General features: G+C 36.3%; 1 protein-coding gene across 1 annotated transcript in view; it reads right to left on the bottom strand.

The window, feature by feature from the left end:
• Positions 1-13,631, bottom strand: part of LAMA2 (laminin subunit alpha 2) — a 303,552-nt gene that overhangs the window by 23,037 nt on the left and 266,884 nt on the right. The window contains exons 51-56 of the mRNA XM_026844883.1: positions 11,899-12,061; positions 9,619-9,763; positions 7,419-7,557; positions 5,717-5,728; positions 3,140-3,260; positions 618-836 (exon numbers count right to left, since the gene is read on the bottom strand). Coding sequence (XP_026700684.1) covers positions 618-836; positions 3,140-3,260; positions 5,717-5,728; positions 7,419-7,557; positions 9,619-9,763; positions 11,899-12,061 — 799 coding nt within the window. The remainder of the gene's footprint in view (positions 1-617; positions 837-3,139; positions 3,261-5,716; positions 5,729-7,418; positions 7,558-9,618; positions 9,764-11,898; positions 12,062-13,631) is intronic.

Here is a 13,631-nt window from a genome sequence, read left to right as displayed (position 1 = left end):
CTGTAGGTACTTTGAACAGAGTAACTCTATCTTCTTCTTCAGAAAGGATTTATACTGAAGACTGTATTTTATGGGAGAGAAGGAGAGGTTGGAGCACTCTTAAATCTTGTATGCCACAGCAGTGATCCCAGACAATGGGCTTATCTTGCACTGCTTTTAGCAGAGTGATTTTTTTTTTTTTTTTTTGTCTCAGGGAAAACAAAATAATTCTCATTTATGTCTGTATGAACAGGAATGAGAGATATTTCTAAGCATTAATAGTGCATAAGTAGTCCTCAGACTGAGTGAAGAATAGTATTCTCTAATCCTTAGGTTTGATTAAAAAACCAACATGGAAGCATTTATATGATAGAAAACTAAATCTGTTGTTTAGCAACAAGCAATGGATGCCTTACTGTAAATATTTAAAAGAAACAGTTACTCCAATGCAAAAAAAACAATTCTGAGCCTCTATCATATTCTCCATCAGATAAAGGATAACATTAGAAAGAACTCATTCCCAAGCACTGAATTTTAACTTAGACATCTTAACATCTGAGAGTGTCTTGAGCCATAACAAGTGGAAGAAGTTCAGTAAAATTGTGGATTTTCTTTATCTTTTGCTAGGTTCCTCGTACCTGTCCCGTCTGTCTGCGCTTTCTCCTCAGAGGGGCAGCTTTCCTTCCAGCGTACCTGCGCTTTCTCCTGGGGGGGACAACTGTGCCACTTGTGCCAAACAAGATGATCCCAGACTCATTCCTGGTGCTGAAGGAGAGGTTGATTTCTGTGCCCAAGTCAAAGGAGACAGGCTGCAGTTCCACAAAACCTGGCTTGGGGAAGCTAACTGTATAAATGTTCTGTAGGAAGAAAAGAACAGGCAAGAGCATTAGCAGGATTAAAAGAAAGAGTACGAAATGCAGAAAGATTCCTTAACTAAAATAACAAACTATGTAAATATAACTAGTGTGAAGAGATGAAAAGTAATAATAAATACTAAGCAATTTACTCTCAATGTGTTGTGCAAACACTAATTTACCTGTTTACATCTGGGATCATTAGAGTAATTCTGGAATCCTGTCTTACATGAAGGCAAAGTTCCAGTCTTATTTTGGTATATACCTCTTGGATTAAAAATAACTGCTCACAGGTGTTTTTTCTATATGAACATTTTTCATTGAGTTAATACAATGGATTTTGCTTTCAAATCAATACAATAGATAACAACAGCCTGTATGAACATAAACTAGATTCTATTATTTGTTAAACACGCCCAGAAAATACTTTTAATTGTCAGTCATTATTGCTTCATCATTATTGCTTCTCTAAGCAGCACTGATTCCTCAATGACTCAGGCTCATAAATGAAGCACTCATTGCACATGGCCCAACTCTTTGGACACTAGTAGTCATTAACACAATTTAAAGAGTAAAATATGTCATCAAATAATAAATCAGTGTGTACTCCTGAAGATGTTCTGTAATCACTGCCAATTCATGTATTCTTCCAGCTGTAGAAGACCAGTCTATAGAAACAGTGACTTTTTCTAAACTAACTCACCATTTTTTCAGTACAGTAGAACTGTTTTCAGGTCTGGAGATAATAGATTATGTCAGATAAAAACCCTAATGATGATGTTCACCTTTCTCTGAAATCTGAGGGCATTTAAATAATTGAGCTTATAGTCTATTATTTTTTTGCCTTCACTTCTTTTAAATTAATTATCCTACCTATCCTGTTTTGTACAATTATAATATTTTTTTTTAATTCCCCAGCAAAATAGTTAATCCAATTAGATTTCATACTCTGAAATCTCAAGTGTTACAGACTAATGTGAAAAACAAAGTACTTTATAAGAATCATAGCAACAGAAGAAAATGAACACACTGTTCTTTCCTATTCAGGAAAGAATCTACAACAAATGAAAACAAATACATACTTCTGTAGAAAATTTTTGCTGAAAGTGAATTTTTAAGATCTAAAAGCATTTGAGCAGTCTAGTTGTTTACAGTTTAGTTTTAACACAAACTTAAAAATGGCCATCTCATGACAGATCCATCTAGTCTGATATCCTGTCTGAGCATCCTGTTGTTCTGTGCTTTTTGCTCTGATGAAGGCCAGAGGTACAAGTGATAAACACAGCAAAAGATAGTCCTTGTCTTTGTTTTGGCCTGGCCAAATTCCAAACAGTTCCATTCACTGTTCAAAGGAAACTTTTAATGTTTTGTAGAAAAATGTTTGGAGACCATCAGGTTAACTACAACTCATTTGGATTTACCGTAGTGGTATCTGATAGGGAACTCTAGATCATACATCTGCTTGAAAAAATATCTTAAACAGTATACATTTCCAGGGAAGAAACAAACTATCTATTGGAAAACAAATGTCACTGCAAATATTCTTTTATATACAAAGACTCTTCTTTGCCATGGAAAAGTACCATATTCTCTCCCAAATTTAGGATCAGATTCCTTGGATTTTATACACATTGAAAGCCCTTTAATTAGAAGCAGCAATAATTGAAAATAGACTTGAGTTGTGTTTAAAGTTAAAATAACACCACCAATTTTGCACATTTTTAGTGATCAGTAAGAAACCTGCCTTCCAGCTCAGACGTCGTTTGTAACAGTAAGTGATCTACAGTTCCTATCCTAAAGGTGACTTTGTTTCCGTTACCCCCAAATATGTACTGTGATTTTCAAAGGACCTCAGGTTTTCTGTAGTGAATGGCTTTATAGCAACATTAAAAAAAAAAAATTGTTTAAATCCTTGGATTTTATGTACATCAATATTTTTTATGGGTTTTGCAATATCTTCAGTCTCTAATTCTATTCTCATTAACATCAGTTATTCCTATTTTAGTCAGCTGAAACAAAACTAGAACATTGTTTAGTATATCAGAAAATCCTACCCGATAGGGATATCACAGCCACCCAGTGATACTGTCCAAGAATCTGGAAAACTGGTCTATTTGCTGATCAGACTCATTCATTTTTCTCTTAAATATAACTGTTCTGATTTTCAGGTTAGATCCCTGTGTCTGAATATGCCTTATGCATATCTGTGTGTCTGAATATGCCTTATGCAATTAATATGCCATAAAATCAGAAACCAGAAAACATTTATGCCCATTAAGACCAAAATACAGGAAAGTTAGACTAACCTCTAGTGTGCATCCTTTGGTTAGACCAACAAAATCAGGACTACTCAATATATTATACGGTGTCCTTGAAATTTCAATCTCTTTGAGGCAACCTGTGTATTTCTTTAAGTTCACTTCAGGCCTAAAAAAAAATATAGAAGTACAATGTGTGTTCAGATACAGATTTCAGGGAGAACACAGTCAGCCAGACACACACACACATACACTTTCAAATGCACAGATGCTTGATTTTTTTTTTTTTTTTTAATACACACATACGCTCAAATGAATACACCTTGCCTTCTACCACCTATCAGCACATATTGCACTCTGCCTTGCATCACTCAAAGCTGTAACAGGAGATTCATTTTATCTCCAATTGACAATAGTCCTCCATTTTTTCTTTCTTTTCTTTAGTGTGTGGTTTGTTTGTTTGGGGTTTTTTTTGGTAAAGGAATGCTGTCACCTTTGGTGTTTAAATGCAGTCAGCTGCAACATAAGTACGTAGTTGTTCCTCAGGCAAAGCAGAAGGATGCAAGCTAGGAAATCATAACAATGAGAGAACTTAACTGGAAGACAGATGTTTCATTCTTTTTTTTTTCATGCTAGATCCTAATGAAAGAAGAACTTCAGCAGCATACAAACATTTTGGATAAAGTCTGCCAAAGACTGAAAAAAATTTTCATTTGATTTTTTTTTTTTATGCTTTAGGAATTCTTTATGTTCAGGCAGACTGACATTTGTTTTATATGTATTTTATATTCTCAGTATCTTTCCTACGAAAACTGCTGCATATTTTCTTATGAAACAGCAATACATTTGTCTTTCTCAGGCCTTTAAAGAAAACAAAACACTTGGGTTTGTTAGAGAACCTAACTATCCATCCAAGACAGGAAAGTATTGTAATAGAATTGAAAAGTTCCATGGTTTGACTCATCAGCTGGTTGACAGAAGAAATAAGAAAATCCCTGAAAGCTAGCATGTTTGAATGCAAAAGTATGATTTCCCAGGCCTGGGAACACCAGAGTGATACCTTAACACTTAGCAACATCTGAACCAGGCTTTCAAGAAGAAAACCCTTATAAAATCACTTCAGAAAAAAGGTTGCCATTCATACCATGGAGAGTAAATCCAAAAAGAAAAAAAGCACTAGTTAATTCACTCCCAGTATTACTCATGAGTGTTTACTAGAATATCTGAATATGAACAGCTCAAAGAAAGAAAAATGAATTTGAAAAATAAATGAGCTAAAACTGTGGGGAGAAAAAAACCCTGAACACATCAGCTCCCTGGAAGAAAAGAAAAGATTTTAAAGAATATTAATTACAAAATAAAACCATTTTTCTCAAACACTATTTAGCTGCATGTTTTGGTACTGAAAGCCATTCTTTGCATTACAGCCATCCTAGCAAGCGCAGTGTATTCTCTGGCAAATTAGCATCTTCTACATAAATTAAAGTAAGCATCTGATGTACTAAAATAATCCATATTCTGCTTTATTTACAGTCATGTAGTTATGCTCACCTTTAATTTTTGATTTTTTATTTCCTAGCTCTTCCCCAGTTCCTTTATAGACTCATGTTCCCATCAGCAGAACAGTCTTGCCGTGTCATTGTCAGCAGTGCCCAGTGTCCTGTCTTTGCCATCCAGAAACCATTCCCATTCCTACCCCCTTCCTGCCCTGTCCAGTTACAGACTGTCCTCATGCTGTCCCGTTATCAGCAGTCGCTGTTATTTTCTAATTCCCAACCTGTATGAACTCTACATCCTTACAAATGTTGAACATTTGGTTGATGTTTTCTTAAGGCTTCCTTTTTCCCTTGTTCCTTTCCAAAACATACAAACAGGGTCCAAGTTCATTCAGATCTTGCATAAATTCCTGGCTTTTTTTAACTGGGATCAGTTTCAATGGAACACAAACAAAGATTTCTGGAGCTTGGGAGGAAATAATCTTTCTCAGGATCAGGGGTGGTGGGGTGGGTGGTGAAGTTGCATTTTTTCTAATTCAAGCCAGGAATTAAGATGGAAAACAGTAGAGTTTATATCTGAGCGTTTCAAAGCAAAAGTACTGGACATGAATAGTTGCAAACTGAAAACAGTCAGAAATAGGTGACACCCCCCTCCATCTTCTCCTCATTCTCTTGTTCTTAAATTGAGAATTGGCAAATCTGATGAAAATCTGCACCTTGCTTTCATACCCTCCTCAGTTACTACTTCCTTGCCTTGGACTGCAGCGTTCCTTGCCTGACCTGGGACTATGTCACTCTTACAGCCTGGAGGTCAGAGCCAAACTCGGCAATACAGCTTGCTGTAGCTTTGCTTCCAATTCATTCCAGTGTCATACACAAACACAGCTGAAATAAGCAGCTGTGCGAAGAAAATAAAAGTTGTTTGTGTAGATGTGTGCACAGCATGTAAGATGTAAGCACTTGGGAGCAGCTTTGCTTGTTGCAGCAGGAGCAACTTGCTGAATTAACAGCCTTAGCGTAACAGCTGGTGTAAGTACTGCCCACACGCTGCTTCTGCGTTGCCGCCTGTGCTTTCAAGCTGCATTGACTAGACACATGCAAGTCATGCAAGTAATCTGATTATTTTTACCTTGCTTTCATACTAGGGTGAGAAAAAGAAAAAAAAAAAAATCAAAATTACATTAATTATAGCAAATGATACTTATTAGCAAGGTTCAAGTATTTCACAGTTAAGCAGACATAAATCATTTACAAACAATAATAGATAGTGAGATTCTATATACACTATCAGGCTATAATCATTAACAGGGTTACTCTGCAAACAGCTATCTTAAAATGTAATATATCAGAGAGCTTTTATAATCTGTTGCTATACTTGGTCGTGAGTAAAAGCAAACCATGTAAAAAAGAATTTGGCAGAACTGACATGACCTGGTAATTACAAAGTCACGGGTACCTCGACGTCTATTGTTTGCAGTAGCTCAGCTTTGCCCTAATCCCCCTTTCACTATTTTTGATTCTAATTTACCATAACGTTCATCTTGCCCCAGTGACTGATGAATCATAGCTGTAGGCAAAATCGTTACCACAGGTCCAAGTAGCTGTGGTACACTGATTTTCTAAGCAACCACAAAGGATATGCTGGAAGATAATTGCTCTAGACATTTTGTTATGCACCAGTGTGATTTGACAATTACATAATACAGTGTTACATTTCATGAGTTAAATAGATCTTAGATCTTTTTACTGCTGGGTGATTTGACATCAGAGATCAGTTATTAACCTAATAAATTAACAAATATGTCCATTCTTTAGTTGCAGAACAGCCTGTGGACTAATCACAACAGCTCCTTGTGCACAAGACCACTTCAAGGCTGTCATTACGCTGTGTAGCTAAAGCTGATGTAGATTAATGGGCTTGGTTCTGTGTTGCTCATCTGTTCATTGTAGCACAGAATTCTCTTGTTCTTGTCATTGCAAAACTGCTGATTATGCATCTAAACCTTAAGTAAGTTTTCTGGGCTATTTAAAACCATGCAATACAGTCACTAAGCGCAAGTATCTTATACCATTTCTTTAGTTTATTAAATATTAAGTTAAAGTTTATCAATAATATCATGCAATATTTTAAAAATAAAATTTAAAAATAAATTTTATCTGCACAAGAAATTCAGGATCAGGCTTCTGAAGAGAAAGGGTTGCCACATTTCATTCTACTTAATTTAAATATAACAGAAGTGTTGTGTCACATACTTTAAGTCCTGAATACAGGAGGAATTTAATTTAAGGAGTCCAGGAACTTATGTCTACAAATAATTTAAAATCATATCTAAACACAGTATTTTTATATGTATTGAAAGTATACTGACCCTGATTATGCAAAACCACAAATACCCATTTAAAAATAAACCCATGAAGAGTAGTTTGTAGTTCAATATTTCTACTCATGCACAAGGTAAACCCTTGTGCTTAATTTTGTGGAGGTATAGAACCGTTTCTGTAAGTTTGAAGTCACATATTTTATTAATCAAATAAAAAAAATACTTAAAAAGTTAGCTACATCATGGTTCTGTTCTTGCACAGCAACAGAAAGATGTACTGCACTGTTACCGCTATTTCCATTGTATTCCTGTAATGTGAGCTGTGTGAAACACATTGAAATACACAACATATGCAAATAAAGAGTTGGTCTGCTGTGGCAATACAGGATACATTGGGAACTTGCCATTCACTTATTGAAAGTGAACTTGAGAAATAAATATAGAGGGTAAGATTACATTGCATTTACATTCCCTTACCAAAAGTAAAGAAATTGGTTTTACCCACGTTACCTGAGATTTCTTAGAGTTGGCAATCCCCCAAAATATATTTTTTCATGCCCTTTTAAGTTGAGCCCAAAGTGGCTGCCTGTAGAAGTTGTTGCTATGGTCTCTTCTTCATTGGTGTCTATGTCTACAATTGATATGTTGGCTGGAAGAGATTTGAGATTGATTTCAAAGATCAGACACAAACAATGATTTCTTAATGTAAGAAACCAACAGAGAAATATTTGGAGGGTTAGCAGGTGAGGGGAGAGGCAGAGTGTTGTACTTTGCAATTAAGACTCTGTATTTCCAAATTTTCAATTATGGGCAAGGGAAGAAACCTGCACTTTCCTCTGTTTCCATAACAACCTGAAAAGCTATAGTAATTCTGTATGTTTTATTTTCATATCTTCTCTAAACCTGTTTCGATGTGGTATGTTCTTTGTGTCAATGTAATCTGGAGGCAACACTTCAGGACAAAGTCAAGACAGAAGAGATAATTTTACATTTAATTTATTACTTCAGTCCAACAGTTGCCACTTGAGCAGCATTTTTTAGTGTAAAAGTTTTTTAAGCATTGTCATTATGTGCCTTACATATCGTTGATCAGTCACTCTAAACCATTTTCAAACCCAAAGCAGTCAGTTAATGTCATATCTAATCTCAATCTGGTCAGTGTTGTGCTCCATACAACCATTCCATTTAAATGCTTGTTCCATGTATATTTTAAATGAATGGATTAATACAGAACATAAAGTTTAATTAGACCAACAAGACACAGTGGAAAATGCTGATCAGCCCCCAAGGAAGAAAGGGATATTTAGGGTTCCTCCCTCCTTCATCTACATACCTAAGGAATGAATTGAACCATTATTTTAACTAAAAAAGTGACCAGTCTGATTTCTGCTTAAAGATAGAGTGAGTCTGGAGATGAAAGACCTGTCAACCTCTCAGGAGATTTCAAAGGCAGGACTGCCTAGAACAGGTAATGTATAATCCAGGGAGAGGAAGGAGCAATGGGAGGAACAATCTTGACTAATGGGAGCTCTCTTCACAGGTGAGTCTCTTGTAGCAGCAGACAACTAAATAAATGCCTTAAAAGTGAATGTGCGAAACCTGAAACCAAACTACCATTTTCAGCAGTGAAAGAGAATTGAATGTGGATAGACTTTCCTGTGTACCTTACTGTAAACTGATTAATTTTCCTTTCATTTCTGTACCTCTATCTTCTTTATAAACACAAGGTATGTTTGAATGGTATTAATAAATTACGTGACATTGTATTTTATCTTAATACTTTCTGAGTTAAACTAAGATAACTGGCTAGCAACAAGGCATTCCTTCTCTTAAGAAGCAGCAAACCTACAAGTGAGAGCTCTGAGTTCCTTTGGTCAGTGTCCCAGCTCCCAAGTCTACCTCAGCCAAATAACAAGAGAGTGGGACGGTGTTTGAGATGAGAAGGTTAGGTAGAGAGCTGGCACTGCAGGAGACAGATGAGGAAGAGTGTTTTCAGGGGCTTGTCGTGACCCTGAAGATTCAGAATGCAGTAAGTCTTCAGGATATAAAGGCACAGAGAATGTCACAGATGCTGTAAATAAAATTAATTTGGCTCAGGTAAGATTCTACGACCCCTGTAACTAGATTAGCCAGCATTCTTTGTGATCTTATCAAATGCCACCACTTCAGATTTTGCACCAGTAACAGGTTAAAGAATTAGGAGCACTTCTGAAGATGTTCCCAGTTGTGTCCATGCAGATTCAGATCATGGCATGCTGTATATCATTAGGGAACATACAACAGTTGTTTTGTTTGTCTAGTGACATACTGTACTATCAGTACTGAAGTATTGCCTTTTTAAGCACTTTTGGGATATGATGGGCATGAGAAGGTTGTACAGCATATGAAAGCTACTGATGTCCTAACAAAAATCACACAGGTTTGCTTTATGATTTTGAAAAACATCAGGGAATTGATGAAAAAGCTTATTTTTTTCCCCACTAAGAAGCATTTTGGAACATAAATTATGCATCTGTAAAGCAGAATTATGCCTAAAACTTCAAGTACCTGTTCATAAAAGGTCTGTTTGACAGTGCAATCCCTCACATGAAACTCAACACACAGAACTTGATAATTGCATCATTTTTGCACATCTTCCCCATGATTACACGGTTAGCTGTACTGCACAAGTAACTGGGAAAGTCATGGTGTTGACACTGCAGGAACTCACCTTGCTTTTGAATTCTTGACAGGGTAAAGGATTTCCATCTGCCATCATTATGATTTTGGTTGCTGATAACAGAAGCTGTACCTGAACCCAAATCGTAGCTGACTTTTATATGCCCACCACTGAGTTCTACACTCATGAAATCCTTCTGTTAATGAAAAGGACACAAATTATGATTCATGTTTATTTTGATAAGAGGCATATAACATTAAACAAACACTTTCTTTTCATGGATGATAATAGACATCTTTTTTCAAGCTTTTAAAAAAATCTATTTAGGCATTTACTGCTCAGGACTGTAATGTACAAAAGTCTGTTGCCAAAGAGTTCTTTTTTCCCCCTTTTCTTCTCCCTTGGATTCCTAACTTAGCTGGAATTTTGCTAACAACTTTGCTAGAGTTTGATGGGATGTCTGTACTTTTATTTTCTTAAATTGAGGACAAAACCACACATTATAATTACCTGAAACTAATACTCAGCTTTGAGTATATGTCTATACTACAGTTAGTGCATTTACTACATACCACAGCTAGATTTAAACTTGCAAAGTAGAAAACAAGGATAGTAAAAATGGTAAAACAGGCTTGTTTTACTCGGGTTTCCAGAGAGCAATTGACACTGATGGAGCAACAGAGAGCTATGAACTGTTAATCCCATCAACCACTGACACCAATATCTAAGCAGTAACTGGAGATAGCTGACTGGAGCAATGGTGTATGCCACAGTATCTACAGAAAAAGAAATGGCAGGATACAAAAAGCAAAACAAACACGCAGGGAACTGGATAGCATGAGAGGCATTAAGGAAGTAATTGTGGAACTATGACCAAGAACATGAATGTACAGGAGAAATTTTAAGTCTAATTATCATTTTGCTCATAGCCAGTTCCACCTGTGCTCAGAACTAGGGAGAATGAAAATACTTTGCCATGTGCTGAATACTTATGCAAAACTGCAATAATAATGTTATATATATAGAACATAAATTTATGTTAAGAAAGGAGCAAAATTTAACAAACTTTTAAAGTTTTTTAACAAAATTTAACAAATCTATTTAAAATTTAACATGCTTATGCACATCTGTCCATGCATCACTAGAAAGAGCATCCTCAAAGTTTTTGTACAGGAGGACAGTATCTTAAGAGACAAATTGTATCAGGGACCAATTGCCTTCCAGCTCTCAGTATTTTTCAGAAGTTGAAGTAAATAATTTTTTCTAGAAAGCTATGTAAATTAGTAATAATTATACAAATTAATTATACAAAATAATTACACAAAATAATCTAAAATAATTACATTAATTATACTTTCAATATTAGATTATAAAAATTAATTAGAAAAATGAAGTACGTACTTCATTATCATAATAAAATGTTATCTTTTACTACAGTCAGTCAGGAAGAGCACCCTCCTCCTTGACAATTCCAGTAATTCTGATAATTTTTCCCAAAATACAGGAATCTGAAATACAACTGATTTACACAAACACAGTTTTTTATAAAATAGCGAGTGCTCAGTAATTCTTCAAGACATCAGTGAGAACTGCTGTACATAATTTCTGGCCAATATGAAAATGCTAAAGAAAGGACTCTGTTCCCAGTCAGGCATGCAAATCAATCTGAATCAGAGATGCTGAAGCTGAGTTATTCCTGATTCATGTGAGGATATAGAGAGATGGCTTTATAAATAACTCCTCCCTGTTATCCACACACATTTGATAGTGTGTGTGAATAAAAACTTTGAAGAGCTTTATAACTAATGCTTCTATTCTCTCAGTTGTAAAAGGCACCATTTGTAGACCTTGTAAAAAAGTAATCACCATCACATCCTGTTAGTTGCACCATTTAGTTCCCCTTTAATGACACTGACATTAAACACAAACTTTTTCTTTATATCTGTAGGACTTCTATCTAAGACTAGTTTCTTCCCATATTCTCTCCACCCTCACAATACGATATTTTTAACCATAAATATACAACCACAACTGTCAATGTTTGCAAAGGTAAACATTTGGGATAAATGAAAATTAATTAGTAACTTCAGAAAAGCTGGAATTCCCCTCAGTCTAACATAATGCGCCTCAGTCAGTAAAGACTAAGTAGTCAACTTCCACACTATAACACTGTTTTCACTTGGACAGCAGTGAAGCATCATACCAGGCAACATCACACCAGGACTGTGCTATGTTAAATTACTATTTGTTTTCATAATATGATGAATTCATCCCACTGCAAAGATGGCATGAAATCTGTAAGGAGCATGGAGGTTAGCTGGTTGTTCTTACCAAGTCATCAGTAGCAAGATACATCAGCAGGGCATTTGATGAGAAGGTCCTGAATTTGAACATGACTGTGGAAATGTTGGGGTTCCAGCGGATTGGACGACTCACCATGGCATAGCTGTCACCATCAAACTGGACTGTCCCTTCACCATCTGCCACCTGTGGGCTGAAAAGGGCAATTCTAAACATTTTCTTTTGCCATGTGAGGTAAAAAGAGGTGGGGAGGCTAGGGGAGTGAGGGGACACCTCCTGGCAGTCTTCCTAAATTTGGTTTGATTTCATATCAAGACCCTCTTCTGACAAGTGAAACTGTAAGGCTAGCTCATTGGCTGTCCAACACACAAACACAACTGGTAAGAAGATGAAAGAGGAATATGTTGCATATATCTCATGGTCTGTAATCACTCATTTTGAAGTCCTCAGTGTAAAATAGCATTATGTACTCTTTCATCTTGTAATGAATCTTGGTTTTGTTACTGTTAGCGATTTTACAACTTCTGTAGGGTTCCAGACTTAAAACCCTGGAAAGTGTGATTCTCTGTTTTACCCACAAATTACAAACATCACAAGAAGCATCAGTCCCCCCACAGTTTTTGGTATTCCTGTCAGTACAAAACAGAAAAGATCAGGCCTTGAGTTTGATATGATTTTTATGACAGACTCTTTGTCCATTTCTGTCACACAAACCAGACAGCTGCAAGACAGCAATCTTTTGGTTTAATCACAAACATAGCTGAATTTGAACAAGGGACCTACATGTGAAATATTGGCCAGGAACATGCTTCCCATTTATCTTGGCACACATACAAGGATCTTGAATGTATTCCCCTCAACTTCCATAGCTACATTTAACAGTTAAGTTTCTGCAATTAGTTTTTGCAGGAGAACAGGATTCTTTCCGGTACTGGAACAATGGTTTAAGGTAAAAGGGAGCTTTTAGTACAGTTTTCTACAAGTCTCAAATCTAGTATTATTTTTTTCTAATCTCCTCTCACCCACCCCCACTCCAAACAAGATCTACAGTATCAGTAATGAATGAGAAAATTAAATTTAGGTAGAGATGCACAAAAAGATTTAGGCATTTCCACTAGGACTTGCTTGGAACTGAAATACATATATCCATCGTCATGCTCCTTAAATCTCCACCTAAGTGTCAGGGGCCTACAGTTTTAGTCAAGGAAATCCTCTGGTATCTTCTCAGTTCACAACTGCAATTTCCATCACTTTCAAAGGGCTAAGCCTTAGCAGGTTGTCAAAATAGGCTGCTAGTTTGAAAACCTGTCTACTCTTAACTTCCTTGACTGGGTCTACAATTATTTTACCTAATGCAGCATGAGCTCTATACCATACACCAATACTGCCAAATTCACTAAACCCCAGGAGCATCTCAGAGAATAGTGCTGTTTTCATGCAGTGGGTCACTGTAAAAGGACATGAGACACCCAGATACTGTCTTTAGATGATAATTCCCAGGGCTGGGCTGTGGTATCAGGTGGTGCCTCTGTGTAAGGGTCCTCAGATTTTGAAGCTGACACATGGCACAGGAAAGTGTTTTGAGATAAATTTGGTGGGAAAGGGGACTGATCATAGCTCTCTAAGGACAAGGACACATCTGGAAAGGAAGTAACTTATATTGTTTTAAAATTCCTGAAGAGAGTTCTAAGCCTACATATGGGTCTACGTACGTGAATCCTGGTCCAGCCTGGATGGGACATTTACCCTACTTGGAACCACAG

This window comes from Athene cunicularia (genome assembly GCF_003259725.1).
Source record: "Athene cunicularia isolate RWA chromosome 3 unlocalized genomic scaffold, athCun1 chr3_part1, whole genome shotgun sequence".
NCBI classification, from domain to species: domain Eukaryota; kingdom Metazoa; phylum Chordata; class Aves; order Strigiformes; family Strigidae; genus Athene; species Athene cunicularia.
Note: the sequence above shows the minus strand (reverse complement) of the source record. Positions and strands in the feature narration are given on the sequence as shown.